At 45.0% G+C, this 20,127-nt stretch overlaps 1 protein-coding gene across 3 annotated transcripts in view; it reads right to left on the bottom strand.

Annotated features, from left to right (window-relative positions):
- The window catches only part of cttnbp2 (cortactin binding protein 2), a 76,492-nt gene that overhangs the window by 34,027 nt on the left and 22,338 nt on the right, over positions 1-20,127 (bottom strand). For all 3 annotated transcript variants that reach the window (XM_047333001.1, XM_047333002.1, XM_035641488.2), the window contains exon 3: positions 6,568-6,798. In XM_047333001.1, coding sequence (XP_047188957.1) covers positions 6,568-6,798 — 231 coding nt within the window. The remainder of the gene's footprint in view (positions 1-6,567; positions 6,799-20,127) is intronic.

Raw genomic sequence — 20,127 nt, 5'->3', positions numbered from 1 at the left:
CATAGAGCAATAGCAACGTTTCCCAAATACACACAAACATGGGGAACAGGGAGACCATACATTGGCTTTAGTTATCTCCGTTGGACTTGGTAAACTAAAAAAACAACCCTTGTGCTGAAAATATTAGTTAGATAATCATTGACAGTTCATGGTCCACGATTTTCATGATCATTTTTTTTTTATAGCTACAGTGGAGCACTTGCTTGTTCCAGCTTCTTCACTGCAAGAGGAATCTTGTCTTCTTTTTTTAGATTAATTAATTGCATTTTTTTGAGGGGATGGCATCAGGTGTATAAGAAAATTATTATAACTCAACATTTTTAGAAAACATTAAATATACCCCCTCCCACCAAAGACCAAGCATTTACCATTGAAAAAAATTAAGTAAAAAAGGAGAAAAAGAACAGGTTGGAAATCTCAATATTACTTTTAGATATTAATTTACATTTGCTTTAACCATGTTAATAATGTCTTGACTTACTGCAATAACAGAGAAATGTTTCATGCATGCCTTAAGTATAGTGATCTACATATAACCACAGCATCCATATCATCCAAATTATAATTCATACAGGGCTGCACGGTGGTGTAGTGGTTGGCACTTTCGCCTCACAGCAAGAAGGATCTGGGTTTGAGTCCCTGTTCAAACCAACCAGGGCCTTTCTGTGTGGAGTTTGCATGTTCTCCCCGTGTATGCGTGGGTTCTCTCTGGGTTCTCCGGCTTCCTCCCACATGCAGAATGGGGTTAGGTTCACTGGAGACTCTAAATTGACCGTAGGTGTGAATGTGAGAGTGAGTGGTTGTCCGTCTCTGTATGTGGCCCTGTGATAGGCTGGCGACCTGTCCAGGGTGAACCCCGCCTCTCGCCCAATGTCAGCTGGGATTGGCTCCAGCCCCCCCGCGACCCTTAAATGGATAAAGCGGTAGACGATGGATGGATAATTCATACATGTGGCCTTAGTCGTAGGGAAGCACCATGAGACGATCACAATAAGACGATGAGCAGCTATCACAAGGAAAAAAGTCTCTGGTAAACGTGGATCAGACGTTTAGGGTTAGGGTAAGACATTTATGAAACATCATCACATCCTCTATCATGAATGATGAAGAAGGCGAAGACCTCCAAAGTAATGACATTCCTCTGAGAGCAAAAAGACAACTGAAAGCAACACCGTGTAGTTGCCTTGATGTGAGGCTTTTAGTCGGACACTCCGAAAATAGCTACCCCTGCACCAGGTGGGACCTCCGCCCCTGTGACTACAGAGATTATGTGAAAGAAGAATTTGGTGCAGAACCTTGAACAGTATTAAACTCAGACAGGCACACGACGAGGAGGGGTTGACACCTTCTCCCACCAGTTGTCGTCCAGCCCTTCACTCAACACCTTCTCCCAGACACACTTAATGTGATTAAGAGTGTGGTCCTTAAAAGATAACATTTGGTTATATATCCTCGAGATAAGTCTTCCAGATGTCAGGGGAGTTTCAAAGAGACTGAGCATAACTGTCTGTCTATGACAGAGGGCATAGTGAGTTTTGGATTTTTGAGAAATGGCATACCATTTAAATATCACCAAAATATTTCAGTCCACCTCTGTTCCACTGCCCAAAATTAGCATCAAACTTTGCAGGGAAACACAAATCCTTACTACAAATGAGTCTCAGCAGTGAAAGATCTAAAAAAGGGGAGGGGGGTTTACCAAACGACTGAAATTGCTAACATGAATCTACTTCCCTCCCGTTTTCAAACACAGTCCACTAGCAATCAATCAAACTGCCACCGGCACAGTCTGAACATGCTGTACGAGCTCCGTGGACCTCGCATGTATCTGTCAAACATCTTATATCTCTGACAGGCATATTTCACACGTATCATTTGCTACCCTCGAGCCCCTTGTCACACCCACAACCTCCTACTTACTGCAAATCTTCGTCCTGAAAACATCACCCATAGTCTGATTAACACAGAATTTTTTCTTCGATATAGTCATTTTTGCAGTGTTGGACAGACAACTCAACTGCTTGGATTCTTGAGCAATGCATCCCTAATCTGAATACTGAGTCACCTGTTAGTCATGAAGCTAAAACAAGCCAGACAGTATCAACAAATCTGATTAAAATAAAAATGAGATTGGTTTAAATCAATTAAACAGACAGGAAAGTTAGATGGATAAGCAGAAGACCCTTTAATTATCCACGGGGTGGCTTAGGGAAAGAGTCAAATGTATCTATTCACAGTGACTGAGTATCTTCATACGGTTGAATTTCGATGAGTGGTCAAAGCCGAAGCTTCTATATCTGGAGTGTTGCTGCTATTGTTGGCTCAGCGCTGGCTTCGCAGAGGGTGAAAGGGCTTAACTGCGGCTCCGCAACCATTTGCTCATCGCCCTAACAAGCCCCGAAACAAAAGAGTCGACACAACGCCAACCCCGTCTTACACGAGACGGCCGCCCGTCACCGCCACCCCCCGCCCTTCCCCGCTGTCCTCCTCCAACTCCTCCACCTCCCCTGTTGTAAACCATCAGGGAGTACGTGTCACCACCAGCTGATGCCGAGGAGGAGCGAGGGGTCTGAGAGCGGGGGGGGGGCAGCGTCGAGGGAACGCCAGTTGCTGCTCAAAAGGAGGTGCTACGCCGAGGTGCTAATTGGGTGAGGATTATGACTGTTGTAAGGCGGCCTAATGCCGCCGAAGAACAAATTCAGGGATGCTGTGAAGGTGATTACACAATAGGCAACAGACATTGCTTGTGTGCAATTAAGTACAGAAAAGGCCACCAGTGATGACACGATGACCCAAGTGCTGGAAAAGCTTTTGAAATTCTGTCCACTACTTTGTTGTTGAAAATGGGGTCAGTATGCTTTAACACAAACGTCTAAACTGAGCAAACAGGTTTTTTCGCGGCGTTATCGTTGGGCTGCGTTGTCTGAATGCAGAATTAGGATCCAAAATCATAATGTGTTCCTTAGAAAAAACCTCTTCTGAGAAGGTTGTCGTCGTTTGATGGGTTCATCCAGCACCATGAAGTTGTTAACCTTCCTCAATGTGTGTGCAATGATAGAGACAGCAAAGCTTGTGTGTGACAAAAGTGTCAACCATAAACCTAAGCTCAGTCTGCTGTCATCCTCTGGAACTGTTTTTTGTGGAGATGACTTGGAGTCACCTCAGGTACCATTGTTGCTCCCTGGACAATAAAGCAGCCGATCCAGCTTTTGTGGAGAATTGGTGATGAGAGAACCCCGAGTGCCACGTAAGGAAAAGGGAATTTCAGCACCGGTGGTCTCTAAACTTTGCTTCCAAATTCCGCCTGACAACACAACGTCAACACCACTTTGGCAGCATGTTTACCCACAAAACTGACAAGTACAACATTTCTTCCTCGCCGGTGTGAGCGCTGGTGCTTGGACGCGGCGGGGGCTCCCTCCGAAATTCATGACTGATTCATGGCGGACGAGATGAGGGCGTGGGGGTGTCTTCATTGTGCCCACAAACCGATTCAGAGTGTTACGTACAAATGCCCGCCTGCCTTCAGCTTGCCTAAGACCTCATGGATAATTCAACAACTCACTCACCAGAGGATGACAAGAGTGGAAACGGACGGAGGGGGGATAAAGATAGCACCGGCAATCCGAGTGAAATTCACTCTACCCAGCAACCAGAAGATCCCTCTAAGTACGCTGAGCCCGAGTCTGTCAGCAGTGTCGGTTTGTTGTTTTGTCATTGTTCTATGTAATTATCCCGATGAGTCATTTATATCCCGTTGTTAAAAGTTTAGGTGCGACTGTGCAATCAGTGGTGACACTTGTTTTGTGCGCAAGAGGGCAAACCGCTGTTTTGTGGTGGCTGCCTCGGGTTTGCACAGATGTTTAGGGTCAAAGGAAGCAAAACCTCCCAAGGTCAAGGTTGGTTTCCATAGCTATGTTTCTGGTCATTGTTGTGGAAATGACTATGGGTTTCCTTTTAGTTTTTACCAAACCAAACATCTGGGGAAGGAAGTTCTGAATAACACTGAAAACATAAGTCAGCTCACCATCATCCCTGTCCACACCGATGAAAATACTGTCAGCCTTTAAAAGCTGAAAAACTTGTAATTGTTGGCATCAACCAAAATGTGGCATTTTCCATATCACAACACCTTGACTGTCACAGAAATGTATGTGATATCACGCATTGATGTTACTCAGATTCAAGAAAAAAATTCTTAATGTGTGGTCAATATCATGTCATCATGAACAAAACCAAATCCTGGGGGAAAATGGATGGACATGGTTTGAAAACAGTGTTTCCAAAATGATCACAGACCTAATTTGATACTGGTTCAACAGCGCACTTAAATCAGATCAGACAAACATAAAAGACATGATATACAACACGGCTTAGTGTCTTTTTTTAGCTTCTGGATACAGGATACAAGATACAAGCACAGCATAACACCATCCTCTTCGTCTAGTATGAAGAAATTGGAATTGTCTCTGTGAATGGTTCTGCAACCTTGGTGGATTTTTGATTTCCATGGGGCGGAGTAAACAGTGGCAGAACCAAATGCCTCTGGAATCTTTTGGATGATCCTATGATTAATCAGCAATGCATCATTTGATGCCTCAACAAACCACTCATTTTCTAAGTGCAGAAAACAGTTTCAGCTCATTTAATACCGTCGCCACAGCCGATTGAACAGACGTCTCCTTATCAGCGGCAGCCCTCTTTGTGGACGGAAACGCTTCCGCGGCGCTGCTCTGTGTCAAACCCAAACCATTTCAGATAAATGGTTGTGATTGGCCTCAGTGTTTCGGGGCAGATGGTAATGCGTCTGAACAGTTGGAGGGTACGACTCATCAGTCCTCGTGTATAGACACGAGCCCGGTCAGGTTTTAGTCTAGAACTATTTGAGCCGTGAACAGTCCAAACTGCACAATTCCTCCAAGTGACACGTGTAGCGGTGTCGACTGACGAGTGCCCATGGGACCAAATATCGAAAAAGCATCAAGCATTAAAATTTGCATCAAATAGTTTTTGACAGATTCTTGGGCCCTTAAGTTATTACATGATCTTATTTCCTGATTCTCTCAGATCAAACTACAATATACTGTATGTTACATTGGCAAACCTCGAACACATATTTTTGTTAAAATAAAAAGACAATACATGTCTTTATGCCCCAGAGTAAGGTAATTGAGAGTGAAAACTCAGAGTAAAATGATAAGAGGATGCACAACTGAAACTGTACAATCACATTTTATGGATGGAAGCAAAAACAACCTTAAGACACATTCAGTCCCAAAATCTATTTAACCAGCTTTCCTGTCAAACCAGGCAACTCTGAACTCTCCTGTCATAGCTCCTCATCCTCCGTGTGTGTGTGTGTGACTATGAAGCTTCCATTTGGCTCAAAACTAAATCATCTCTGTTATTCTTACAGAGTTCATGTACAGGACACACACACACTATTTTCTTTATTACTCATCCACATTCATTCTGCCAGCCTCAAATCCAAACACTTTGAGAGGAGGGGAGAGAGAAGGGGGGACAAAAGCCATAGCAGACATCTGGCTACTATGGCGCATAATCCAAAAGAGACCCGGGACAAACACACATACACACACACATATAGTCAACCAACTGAAATAGATATGACAATAGAAAATAGGAATTGAGCTCACACAATATACACACACTGCTATTCCTACAGTCCAGGTTCGGTTCATATAATAGCCATTCATACAGCCAAACACGAATACTCACAGACAGGCATGCCATTTTCTCTTTCCCACATCTTTCTGCAGCCACAGAGATTTGGGCCGAGCGTAAATAAACACAATCTGGTCAAACGGGAGATGACGTAAACACGAGCCATATCCCATTTCTCCCTCACTTCCTCTGAAGACTGACTCACAGCAGTTACTCTGAACTGGTATAACACACAAGGAGATACATGCAAATGAATTTCGACCTGGTTCAACACAGAGGGAAATGTGTCAGCTGTTTGATTAAATCTGGTGATTCCCCCACTTTTACCAGCAGTTCATAATCTATCTTCTGCTTACGGCAGGATACCTCAAACACTAATGACAGAATTCCTACTAGCTTCATCTGCACTTTAAGATTAATTCCGAAGGCAAGAAAGTCAAACACAATGGGATTGGTGTTGATAGGCAAATGGTGCGTTCAGGGGCCAGAAGTATGACATGGAAATGCCAACGTAAAATATGAACACTGATAATTGGCACTTCATTACCTGTCTTTACTTCACTTGTTTATTACGTGAGTGTGGAACTTCAGTTTAGCTGAAAAGTGCTCGTTAGTTTTTGGTCCCTTCTTTATTAAATGTTGTTTTGACAGCATGCTGCAGTTTTCAGTCGGACTAAATTCAGCTTCCTTTCTCTTTGCTGGTTGAAGAGACTACAATATTGTTTTCCATGACACAAAGGGTAAAAGATAATAGCGCAATGTTCTTCTGGGGAATGAAACGTTCCCATCGCACCAATACAGGTGATACTCTAGTTTCACTTTCAGGTCTCTGTTCCACCACTAACAGAACCCCCCCCCCCCTCCTGCTCCCTGGCATCTTACCCTCTTCTGGCGGCTCTCGGCGGCAGCCAGCTGGGCGGACATACGCTCCTGCATCTTCCTGCAGTGCGCCATGACGGCCTCCAGGACGGAGATGGGGCTGGAGCCCATGGGCCGCCGCTCTGCGGCTCCTCCGGGGACGCCGCATTCAAAGTCCCGCTGAAGTGCCAAGAAGGGGTCGGTCAGGCTGTAGTGTCCGTATCGCTCCTGGAGGAACACCTCCTTCCTCTGAGCCTGGGGAGAGAGGAGGGGAGACGGACAACATCATTTACGTGTTCACTCTGTGACTCCATCCTAACCCCAGTTAGATCATCGATTCTTCAAATCTGAATCACCACATCAAACTAGAATGGTCACACTTTGTGAGTTAGATCGTTTCAAAACCACTTCTGATATTTTATAGGTATGTTTCAGTGGGCGTGTATCAGCGGTCCTTATGGAGGTTTCTGTGTTGACGTATCACAGTGTAGTTTTTCATTCTTGTTACTATAGACTTATTTTATTAGTCTGACATTTCCTTAAATGTTAAACACCCTCAGTAAGTGTCCCCTGACAACAATCAAATAATGACAGCGCATGCGCATATTTATGGTCATAATAAGGCTAATAATGGTGAGACTTCTCAGCTTCCCAGCCCCTGCCTAAGCCTCGGGCCTCTCCTACTCCCTCCTCTGTCCTGTGGTCCAGCCCCTGAGCCCCCCCACCCCCACCCCCACCACTGACCGCCGTGAGCCCGCCTGCCTGACTCCACAACCACTCAGCCCCGCGGCAGGCACGGCTGCTCTCGGGTTACACGACGAGACGGAGATGGGAGATAGCGTCGCCTGAGCTGGCGCGGAGGTGAGAGCAGCGGGCTTGCGGTGTCATTACAGTGTAGTGTTCAACAGGGCGATCGCGGCCAGGCCACGTACCGTGGGTTGGTCCAAGGCCTGAAACTGAGCACCTGCCAAATGCTTTTTTTTTTTTAAATCCTTTCGTGGGGGATTTAACTCTGCAAATGTCCACCACGGCTGAGAAATTCTTCAACTGCACAGCTGCAACTTCAAATGTTCACCATTCATCTTCCGGCCTCGACTTCCAAGAGAATGTAAACAGAGTGAGCTTGTGATGCTTTCTGATCAGCATGTGGACAGAGCTGCATTCTCACCAAAGTTCAGAAGCAAACAAATATACCTCTTATCATTTTAGCTTTTCCCTTCTTTTAATGGTTAAATAAAAGTGATGTGAAGCGGCGTCATGACTCAGGTAACTGGGTGAAGGTTCCCATCAGTCCCATGTGGGGAGACACAGTAGGTGTGACACCAAGTTTGAACAAAAAAGAAAAGAAAAGGGAGACAAAGATAGACGGACAAAGGAAGTTGGCAAAAACAGATCCAGTGTTTGGGTCAAAAAAGAACGTTTAACTTCAAAACTCTCCATCCACAGTTCTGGTGTAGATTTGTTCTATATTTTAGGTGTATTATTTAAATTACTCCGATTTTAATATTATTCACTATAATGTCCTATTTAGTTTAACTTTAGGTCTTACCTCATCTTTTTTTAAGTTTTTAGCCAGATCCAATGTCTGAGTCACACTCTGACCTGTAATTTGATTGGTTTAATATTTTTGTCTATTCTCATTGGTTAAATAAAATAAAATAAATAAATACATTTTATTTATAGTGCCCTTTTCATCAAAAGATCTCAAAGGGCTATTGGTTGATCCCCCGGCAACACGTACTCTGTGTCTGGACCACTCCACACTCCACAAGAATGGAGTGTAAACAATAAATAATTACACCTATATACAGTAAAGGCCTGAATACTATATTTTTCTTTTTTTTTTTACTTAGAAGATGCATGTTAGACACTCTAACCAGTACATTTTCATGACCCTGGTTTGGGATCATGATGACATTCACAACCGTCCATCATCCTCAATGTCGATTCACAGATCCTGTGAGGAAGCTGCCGTTGAAGTCCAGCGTTACTCAAACTGCTGCCTCAAGCAGAAGCTTCCTGCGTAGAGTTACGGGAACATTAGCCCTCTCGAAAACCTGCCCTTAATCACGCCGACCACAACCAGATGACCACTCGCAGTAATCCAACGGTCAGATAATACCCGACCAATACCCCACTTGGCCGCAGTGCAGCAGCTGCACGGACACCGAACACTCCGACCATAAGTGGTGGTGAGGGAGAGTAATTCAGACTGGGGAAAAGGCAGAAAACCTCCAGACAAATTCCATGCACGCAGACATGTCGAGTTAAGAGAAGGAGAGGGTGGTATGGAAACACACTGATAAAGAAAACACTTTATTGCATTGATTTAAAATTGACTCTACCGAGTCGACTCTTGTCAAGGCCAAATACTTGTTACATCTCTACATTCTCTTTCACAAAGCAGGGCGCGGGCGAGTAAATAACGGTTTGTCTGGAAAGAGTCGTGATTCACATCTATCAGCAACAGATGGTTGGTGAGGGAGGAATATTTAATAACTGGGCGAGAGACATTTAAATTAAATGTGGAGGCGAGGGAAAGACAAAGCGCGAGAGGCTGAGGGAGCGACAGCAGGGACGGAGAGGAGCGGCCGGCAGGAAGGTGTTGCGGGAGGCTTTGCCAGAGAAGGGGAAGAGTCAAGTTTTACAATGCAATACAATACACATTTCAAGGGCACATCCAAAGAGCACAGGAGCACCAAGACTGATGGTGCCGCCCGAGAAGACCGAGTCGGCGCTCGATGCTGATGTTCTGGCTGTGAGAAGGGGCCAACATAAACACACCACAGAGGGAAGATGGAATCGAATTGAGTGTGTGTGTGTGTGTGTGTGTGTGTGCGTGCGTGCGTGCGTGCGTGCGTGCGTGCGTGCGTGCGTGCGTGCGTGCGTGCGTCGACAGTCAACCATTTATCACTTTAGGAACAGTTGAAACTACACTCGAGGAGTTGTTGCCCGCACCAAATACAACCCCAGCCAGTCGACGTCAGGAACTCGAGGGCTGCAAATAAACCTTTCGCGGTCAAATAATCAATCTTTTGCTACAAAAATGTCAAAAAACGCTGTAAAAAGTCCGCTACACTTCCCAAGTTGGTGCCTTCAAATTACTTGTTTTATCCCACCAACTGTTCAAACCCCCGGAAATTGATGATTGATTCTGTCAAGAAACCAAGAAAAACTGCAAATCATCACAAACGAGCGGCGTAAACCAATTAATGGTGTCCTTGAAGGCACCATCGGAACCATCTGAGAGCGGTGATCTGCAAAGCTCCCGTGTAAATAATCAAGAGCGACGTAAGGCCGTCTTTTACATCGCCCTCCAACTCTTTTAGGATCTGCCTGTAAATATTTACAGAGCCAGAACCCGTTACAGCTCAGTGAGCCGGCCGCGGCTCTACTTCCACATCCGGATCGTTACTTATCCCACTGAAGGGGTTTGAGTGTGTTACTTGATGTGTATTCACGAAAGATAAAACATTCTTTTCCCCCAAATACAATTTCTCGTTTTCTTTTGTTAAGCAATGTTGATGATTAAAATAATTAGAAAATGTCATTCGAGCTGCAAATATTATATAGATCGGAAATCAACGTTCCAAAAATATTTATACCGCCAGTCTTCGCTTCTCAAACGAGAGTATTTGATGGTTTTCATTGTCTGCGCTGCCGCCAATGGATTTCTATTGGCCTCTCGTTTCTCTTTCTTACATTACTGCAAAACTGACATATGAGGTCAGTGTCATCGTTTGTTAATATTTTACAAAATAATATTTTACTAAACCTTTTATTTTTAAAAAAGCGAGTTCCAATCTTTCCTAACTTCACTCTTTTGGACTCTCTCTTCATGCTTGGAGCTCTGGGGAGGTGTGATGATATCTCCTGGCTTTGAGCCTCAGGGTCAGGGGTCACCCTATTACATCATCTTGGTCTAGGGCCAGAGGAGCTCGGTCCTTTGAGACCCGATCAGCTGTCGGACCCTCGGCTCTATTGATCCCATAGATCCATCGGATGTCATTAGAGCAGAGGCTCTAGAGTGAGAGAAAAAACTCACTAGCATTACAATTCATATTTCTGATGTTTGAAATGAGATGGGATGTAATATCTAAACCGTAAATGTCCATGTTTCACTTACAGTGCGAACCTCAGCCGAGCACATTCGAGCTCCAGCCATCACCATTTAATGCACTTTAAAGAAGATGTTCATCCACTGGTTCGGGAGGGGGGGGTTAATGTCAGTGTATTTACAAGAGGAGAAACAGTCACTCGACAGTATTTACAAGTGCAGCAGTGGTGGAGGGCTCGGAGTGAGATCTCAGTCAGTATTATTAGCATCAACCTTTACAGGCATGCACTCAGTGGTTGAGAGGGTTCAGGGACCACAGCCAGAGAGAGAGAGAGCAGAGAGAGGGTGATTGACGACTGCGAGAGAAGATGGAAGAAGGTAGAGGTGGGATGAGAAGGGTGGAGAAATGACAAATGGCATCTGTCCTACTATGCATGGTAGGACAGAAGCAACCATTTATAAATATCAGATGAGAGAGAAGTCAGAGACAGAGCGGCGATGCTGTGGGGGGAAAAAGACAACTGGGCCAAAGAAGGGCCCCTGAGGAAAATGAACAAGCTGAGGGTACTCCAAACTTTACATGGCAGAGAAAAGAGCACCATTTAATACGTTCAAGTGTCTCATTTAGCTCTATTCATTGACTGTGTGAACATCTCGTCAGCAGCCGGCAGCCAATCCAGCCGCAAAATTCACCACGGCAAACAGAGGAGCTGTTCATGTCCATAAAAAACACACACACCAGCAACCACTGAATGGAAAGAGAGGGACGAGCCTGAGGGTGCTCAATTCAAGTGTCTGATGCTCGAGATGTTTCCAAAAGGCAGAAGGTTAGGGGTGACGGAAGGAAATGGAAAATGTGGGGATCATGGAAAACAGAGTGGCTGACAAGGACTGCAGTAGCTGTTGTTGAAGCGAACCTCACAGCCCAAAATAATTAGAGGTACACTGGTTTTGGCCAGATAAATTAAAGATGAAAAGAAAAGACTCTTTTCTTCTCGTTTTGTATCCCGCCGGATGCAGGAAGACGGCCGTAGCATGACATGAATGCGCTCTAATCGGTCCCAACAAACGCTCTAGATGAATCCTGACATCAGCTCAGCGTCTCTCTCTGCCAACTGTTCATCACAGAACTGCTTTGTTTGCTTTCTAAAAAATGTACTGAGTGTAAGACGTGAACACCCCCGTCCGAGCTCTGTACAAACATCCTGAATCCCTACAGAGGAGTGTCTGAAGATTTCAAGTTGTCCAGGTCACGAGACGCAAGTGATGTTCATCCAAGACAGTCGACCGATCCAAAGCGAGTCCAGTTGCCATATGTACTCAGAGAGCTACTGCAAGACCTTTACCTTCAGCGCCAGGTTGAAAAAACAATGAACTGATTAGTACATTGGATGATTTCCAAGATCAAGTTTGACCATCAATTCATAGTTTCAATCTTCTATTCTTCCATCTTTGCTTTTACCGGACAATACACAAGTAGACATGCAACAAATACCCTTGGCTGGAACTGAACCAAGAATTCTTATTTATTCAATTGATCTGGGATAGGTTGAGACGAAACATTTAGATGAATTGAAAGGATAATTAACAGATGGATAACAATGAAAACAAGTCTTAGTTGAACCTCAAATCAACAACAAAACTAGTTGATATTAGGCCTGGGACGCCAAACAACTAGATTAACGGCCATAGTTTAAAAAGGAAGAAGAGAAAATCAAACAACAACAATGGCGGCAGCAAGTGATACCACCGGCAGCGGCAGCAGCGCAAGCTGCAGCACGAACACCAAACGAACAAACCAAAAAACACGACCGGCTCTGGGTCGGCTTGGAAAGGTTTGGGCGCGAAGGTGGCGAGCGGCTCCGGCAGCGAGCTTTACAGCGCCCCCTCGCCCGGACCTCGCCGCTTCCCGGGGCCGTGGACTTGGTACTCGCTGCGCCTTCAAATCCAAATTGTGGTATTGTGATGTATTGTTCTGGTAACATCTGTATGCATCTACAGTAAAAGATGGATATAATGGTGTCCTGTTAATAATGATCCATTTATTCAGTGTAACATCCTGCAGTCTGCAGTGAGCAGTGGTTCAGTAGAATTTGATGAAAGTAAACGGAACCGGCAGAGAGCCTGGAGGAGCACAATCCCAGCTGCTGAGGCTGCAGCGGTTTCTCCTGCAAATAGTCCTAAGTGGTGCCCGTTCCCAGCCGCAGGGCTTCTAATCAACACTTCCTGTCAGCTGCCGGTCACGTCTGTGCCGCGGCTCGCCGGGAGGACGGCCGCGTCAATACATCGACCTCTCCCTCTGCGGGCTCTCGTTTCAGTATAGCACGGGGTCGAGGCAGTGTTGTCGACGGCACCGCGTCCCGTCCGTCCTCTCTACCTTCAGGCTGAAGTAGCTCCGACCTCCGTGATCTCTTTTCGGGACCGATGCAGTGTGTGACAACAGGGCTCGGTGCCTTGCTCAATGAAATTTGGCATTGGCACATTCAGACGAGCTCTGAACTTTGGGATTGACGGCTGTTCTTTTCAGTTCAGTGTTTCATATCGTGACTTTTATTATGAGGGATGGATGTAATCACGAAAGAATTTCACAATCAAACAAATGATGTTCTTCAAACGCCGTTGGACCCAGAATGGATCACAGTTTGCCACATTCAGGATTTGACAGAAAAGCGTTGAAGGACTTAAAGATATGACAACAACCATATAACCACAGGAAATGATTCCTTTTTTTGGACAAAAAAATTTGGACAACAGGGATTTGTAAAATAAAAACAAAAGATTATATCACAAAAATATGATTTCATATTGACCTAAACTTGAAAAGCCTATGCTTAAAAAGGAACAAAAAAAGGAAACAGGGATTTCTTGAGGCCAGCAACTGTGTCCCAGAAACTAAAATTGGTACGTTCCTGGGTTAATAAAGAAGGCTTGTGGGTTTCTGGGAGATGTCACGCAGCTGAAAGTCCCCAAATTAGAAAGTGAAAAACCCCTTGACGAATACAGGGAGAAATGCAGTGAACCCTCTATTTATCGTGCTGAATTTACAGACGTGCACTTTGCCTCGCGGCGTCTTCTGACGTACTCACAACCACAATCCTGTGCCAAGAAGAAATGAATGAAAAAAAGATTAGACCTCGGAGCATCGACGGCTCAGCGGCTCCTTCCAGTGGTAGCCGACCTGATTTACGTTCCCACCCCCGAGTCGCTTCCTCGTTGACTCCAATCTCCATTTGGTTTTTCTGGGTCAGAGTAGAGACGCGCTGGCGAACCGCATCGAACGAGGGGCCAATTAGAGACGCCACTGACTGAAGGTAAGGATCCTTCTCTGGTCTCCGGAGATATGGAAGACCCAGAATCACAGGAGGGCCCTTCAGTGGATATGTGTGTGTGTGTGTGTGTGTGCGTGTGTGTGTGTGTGTGTGTGTGTGTGTGTGTGTGTGTGTGTGTGTGTCAGCAGGGGTGTATCTTCCCTTGATGCACTGTCCTGAGGCCCCTCTGTCACTCACACAAACGCGCCGATTAACTCATTTCTGCTTCGCCCCTTCACTTCGATCATCCCAAATTATCAGTGGACGAGCTGCGATGTGGCAGTGACATTTAAACCCAGCAGAGGGTGACACGCTGGACACATGAGATGGACAAGGTGACACCGACAGCTCAGAAGTAAATGAAGAAAAGAAAAGGTCCTCAACCATGACGATAGGTCTCCTCGGGGAAACAGTCACAGCAGTTGACAAAAACGCAAACGGTGACATTTCACTGCACTATCTTGCCTCTTTATGTACATTTAGGCTTACAATTTACAGTTAATCACTTAATTCTTTTTTCTGATAATTCGATTCATTGCTCAGTCTCTAAATGTCAAAAATAGTGAAAAGGGCCCGTTGCATTTCATTCAATGTCTTGAAGGTGCTTGTATTTTTCAACCAGCTGTTCAAGTTGACTTTAACAAAGTCCTTTGTAAGTGGCTGTACCAATAAACAGGAAAAGCTCCTTGATAAGAAGATTAGAAACTTTCAATTATGAAATAAAAATAACACATGATGGGGGTTTTGCTAGCCTGGGATTTAGACGTATTCTGGGAGCTCATTTAGTTTGCTCTTCCAGAATACATCTGGATCTCCTCCATGGGGAAGTGACTTCCCTCCTGCAGAAAACTTGCCGGTCCAATCACAACCAGTTATCTGATAATGGGCGGGGTTTATACCACGACGCGCAGAGAAGCGAATTGTGTAAACAACCAAGGCTGTCGCGGATGAACGAGCATCAATAGGTGATTTACCGTAGTATAAGGTCCATTAAAAAATGTTGGTTGTGATGCTGAGCGCTGGAATTAAATTAAGTGTGAGGCCAAACTGATTCTAAAAATCGGTGCATCAAGCCTGTTTTTCAGATTTGACAGAGTGATGTCTTTGGGAGCTTGCACACATTTTGGCCCAACTGCTGCATTTGGCATTAAGAGTTTACAAAGTACCATAATTGTGTCCTTTGTGCGACTGCTGAGCCTGCTGGTACACATCAGCAGGTCAAACCACAGTTACTAACTTCCAGTTGTGTGGAGAAACCCTCTCCCCCTCGTCAGCTCCCGAACCCCCTGCCCTGAAAGACGGGGACATTGCTATATGGCTGCCCACATAAATCTCAATCGGTATCTAGAGTGGTGATGGTTGTCTGTTACTGTAACTCTGAATCAGAGAGCTATCCTAGCAGCGAGTGAGGGGGAGCGTATGACACTCGATGACCTGCAATCATGAGGGATTTCACTTTGCTGGGGGGAAATCAATATGCGCAAAAAAGATTTGATCTGACAAAGAGAAACAGATAACAGAGGGTGAGCCACGGATGGGGGCGTGCGGAGGACGTTCAGCATAAATTAGAGATAAAAGGGAGGAATATGGGTTCAGAGGGAGAGAGAGGAGGAAGAGTGAGAGAGAGAGAGAGAGAGAGAGAGAGACGGGGGGGAGAGAGATAGAGAGAGAGAGAGGAGGAAGAGTGAGAGAGAGAGAGAGAGAGAGAGAGAGAGAGAGACGGGGGGGAGAGAGATAGAGAGAGAGAGAGGAGGAAGAGTGAGAGAGAGAGAGAGAGAGAGAGAGAGAGGGGGAAGAGTGAGAGAGAGAGAGAGAGAGAGAGAGAGAGAGAGACGGGGGAGAGAGAGTGAGAGAGAGAGAGAGAGAGAGAGAGAGAGGAGGAAGAGAGAGAGAGAGAGAGAGAGAGAGAGAGGGGGAGGATAAAAGGGAAAGATGAGAAAGGGTGAAAACCAGCAGAACAGACGATTCCTGCCTCCTCTGCTCGGCTGCCTTCACACAGGGCGACAACCTGCCCTCGTACTTGTGCAATGCAAGGCCATGTTCAACGTGTCACCAAGACTGAACTGAAATGATCTTTTTAATCACCCAAAACTCGACCACAACAGAGGGGATGTTGAATTCCATCTTCTCCCGAAGGCCACGGTCGGGAGGTTAATTCAATTCAATTTTATTTGTATAGCGCCATATCACAACATACATTGTCTCAAGGCACTTTACATAGTGAGGTCAATATTACAATATTACAGGGAAAACCCAACAAATCCCACAATGAGCAAAGCACTCGGTTACGGTTGGGAATTCCTGACTGGAGGTGGAGTGAAAAGCCTTTTAACTCAACGCAGGGCCGCAGCCGACTGAGAAACTGTGTGTGCTATATTCACCTTATGAATCAAGGTAGTGCAAAATAGAACAGTGACAAGACAGGGAGGAGTCTGTTGCAATTTCTCTTGATTACAGCGTCTTTATTTCGCTGTTTTTAATAAAGCTCATGTTTAGAGCTACATAAATACCAAGTCATTATGAATTTGTGTTTTGATGCTGAATAATTATGGAGTTTAAAGGGTTCGTTAAAGACCGGAGCCTGTCCCTGCATCTCTTACTGTGCACATCATGACAAAAAGACCTGGAGCTGATTCTTTGTCTTGCTGATTTTCTGATTGAAAAAAAAAACGTTATGTGCGCCACAAAATCATCTTCAATATTTACATATCAAAACTTCCTTCAACCTGCTTCACAATAAAAGTCATCATCATTTCTTTGCTTCAAGGCTTTTACTGTGAAAGGGGATGTGGAACTTCCGGATGCTCCAGAATTTAAGACCATAGCAACTCAAAAAAACAGAAAAATAACAATTTGCCAATCTCAAATAATGCACTGTATGCTGTTTCTGTATTCCCTCTGTTCAGTATGTTCAGTATTGACAGACAAGCTAAACACAGAGCGCTTTCAGCAGCGTCGGAAAAGTACTATTGATGCGTCCCCAACAACAAATGTGTCACCTACTGGGAGACAGTTGTTTGTTCTTTTGTCTTACAACTGGTTTATATGAAGTCTGCGAGAGAAGGAACACGAACACACACGAACACACACGAACACACACGAACACACACACACACACACACACACACACACACCAATGATACTTTGTGGTCGCACTGCACAAACTGAAACCACAGTCTAAGTGAAATGTACAAATCAGTGGATGCTTGCGGCGTCACGTCTGCAGACCATTTCATTTGACCGGCCACAGTGGGAGCGATTCCAAAATCCATCACTCAATTTATATCTCTGCGATCGGTTGCGAGGGGTGGGGGGATGAGGGCGGGGGGTTAGACTGCCCGGGGCGTCTGTGTCGTCAGCAGGGTCAGAGTCCTGACATTACACTGACATCAGTGAGGAAGCAGGCCGTTCTTATGTAACAGACCCGGCAGGGGAGACTACACCATCAACAGGACCGGCAAGGTGAGCTCATTTTACTGTACAGTGGTCGGACTTTAAAACAACACATGCCACGGCAAAGAATTGAGTGATGCTTTCATAAAAAGTATCTATCTCTCGCAAGATAGTTTGATAGATTGTTACATTAAAGAGAAATAATTAATTAATTATATAAAGAGAATTTAACCAATAAACTGTAGGAATTCATTTTTTTTTTAAAGGGTTTTAGGGCTGAAATTATATGTCGATTCATCAATTAGCTGATAATATTGATTGAGGTCATTTTTATCTTTTATTCTTGATTAATCAAGAAAATAATGTATATAATATAAAATGAGTACAGCTTGACACGTCTGGTATCTCCACCAGAATTCAAAATAACTTCTGTGGATTTTAAAAAAATGGGAAGGAAGAGGGGCAAGGTGTGACCGACAAAATATAAAAAATATAAAATAAAGGGGGAAGATCCCTTTCTCAACTCAGAAGTATCAGCATTTATTTCCTGAAGGCAGACAGAGTACAAACGCACACATGCACTCAAACACCTCGACTGTTGACTGATGTGTTACTATGCAGAGTAGAGGCTGTGGGAGGCCAGAAGTGGTCATATGTTTTTTACCCAGAATCCCACTCTCCACTCATGTTTAATGAGCTTGGGCATCAATGAAATTTTGATGAAGCCCAAGGTACTGTATGCACGAACACACGCACGCACACACCAAAATACAAGCACACTCAGGGGGCAGAAAACAGACACACACACACACACACACACACACACACACACACACACACACACACACACACACACACACACACACACACACACACACACACACACACACACACACACACACACACACACACACACACACACACACACACATTCCCGCAGCTGAGTTATCTGCTGTGTGAGACAGTAGCTTACGATCTGATGATAAGTAATCCTCATGTGAATGAGCACAGAGACCCACTTTATGTGGTCATGTGATGTTTCATCACCGCACACCGAGTCCCCTCGTGCCCACACAGACGCACTTAACCGATGAAAATCACAACGCCACATTCCCAGGACTTCCTCGCCCTCCCCTCCTAAATCTCTCCCTCACTAACAATAGCATCCCCAATAAATCAGGACCATTTCAGGGCTCCGATGAGGCGCTGGACGCCAGCCAATCGCCCGCTGACAGGGGAGACGGAGCTTCCTCCTTCACCGCAGCCTCTGAAGAATTTGAAACCTGCAAGGAAATCCAATTTTCTCAGGGCTTGTTAAACATGGGCTGGTCATGGTCTTTCAATGGCTCCAGCCTTGGGAGGATTTCATTTGTCTGTGTTTCAGGAGAGCTGCAGTATCCCATGATGGTCCGAACTGCTGTTAACGGGGATTTTCCACCCTGAGGTGAAGTCAGGGATGGGAACGAAAACACAGCATAATTGGCGTTTTGTGTGTATCAAGTGCAAAGTTCGTGATAAACTGCCGCTATTTTTTACAGCTGAATTGACGAGGTTGGGGATAAAGCTCTTTTTAGATTTTGTGTGTTGGCGCAATTAGTTCAGTTCAACAGACAAAAATAAATCCCACCCGTGTACTCAGTCTGACTGTCTGAAAAAGCTACTAGTTTGTAGAAGACCATCCAAACAAAGCAGAGCACAAGGGGCTCATATTGTTTTCCTTTTTATTTCTGATATTTGGATCTACATAAGTAAGTTCCTTACTTAGACAAACAGTTGAACTTTTTCTTTCAAAGAGTTAAGCCGGGGGGGGGGGGGGGGGGCGGCACTTGGCTTAGCTTAGCACAAAAGACTGGAAATGGGGGGAAACAGCCTCTGTCCATACTGATGGGTGAGCTTTAGTGATGTAGAAGCACTGGGGACCCTGATTAAAGGCTTAATGAGGAGTGAGGCTAAAAGAGTGTCGGCTGCAGCTTCATACAGGTTTGTTAATACAATCTTATCTTGCTCTAAAAAATGAAGCAAATAAGTGTTTGGTTTGGTTTAATAATGATGTACTGGGGGCGGCAGTTTGGAAAATAAATAAAGTGTTCAACGCAAACGTGTCAAGACAACAGAAGCGTTCAAAGAAAATTCGCTGATATTTCAAATTTGAATGGCTGCGAATAAAAGCTACTGAAGAACCCACAAAGCACGACTTGGAATTCCCAAAAAAATTAATCTTAATGCATATCTCCTGTGCGGACTCACCACCACACACAAACACACACACACACACACACACACACACACACACACACACACACACACACACACACACACACACACACACACACACACACACACACACACACACACACACACACACACACACACACACACACACACACACACACACACACACACACACACAGATTTAAAGCCCACGAGCTTTGCAATCCCTCAGCGAAATGCAAATATTCTTTCTGAAGACATAATGCAGGACAGAGCACTTCCATGAAAACACAGAGGACAACACATCAGAGCAAGCACACAAACATGTAGTCTAGTTGACACACACACACACACACACACACACACACACACACACACACACACACACACACACACACACACACACACACACACACACACACACACACACACACACACACACACACACACACACACACACACACACACACACACACACACACACACACAGCATGACTTGCAGCTGTGTGGAGGGGCCCGGCCGCCCAGTACACTCAGCTCCTTGCAGACTATTTTTATCCATAATGCCACAGTAAACCAACACAGGCCTGCTGCTTGATTAAACCTCATAGTGCC

This window comes from Scophthalmus maximus, chromosome 7 (genome assembly GCF_022379125.1).
Source record: "Scophthalmus maximus strain ysfricsl-2021 chromosome 7, ASM2237912v1, whole genome shotgun sequence".
In the NCBI taxonomy this organism is placed as follows: Eukaryota; Metazoa; Chordata; class Actinopteri; order Pleuronectiformes; family Scophthalmidae; genus Scophthalmus; species Scophthalmus maximus.
The sequence above is the reverse complement of the archived record's forward strand: the minus strand, read 5'-3'. Positions and strand labels throughout refer to the sequence as shown.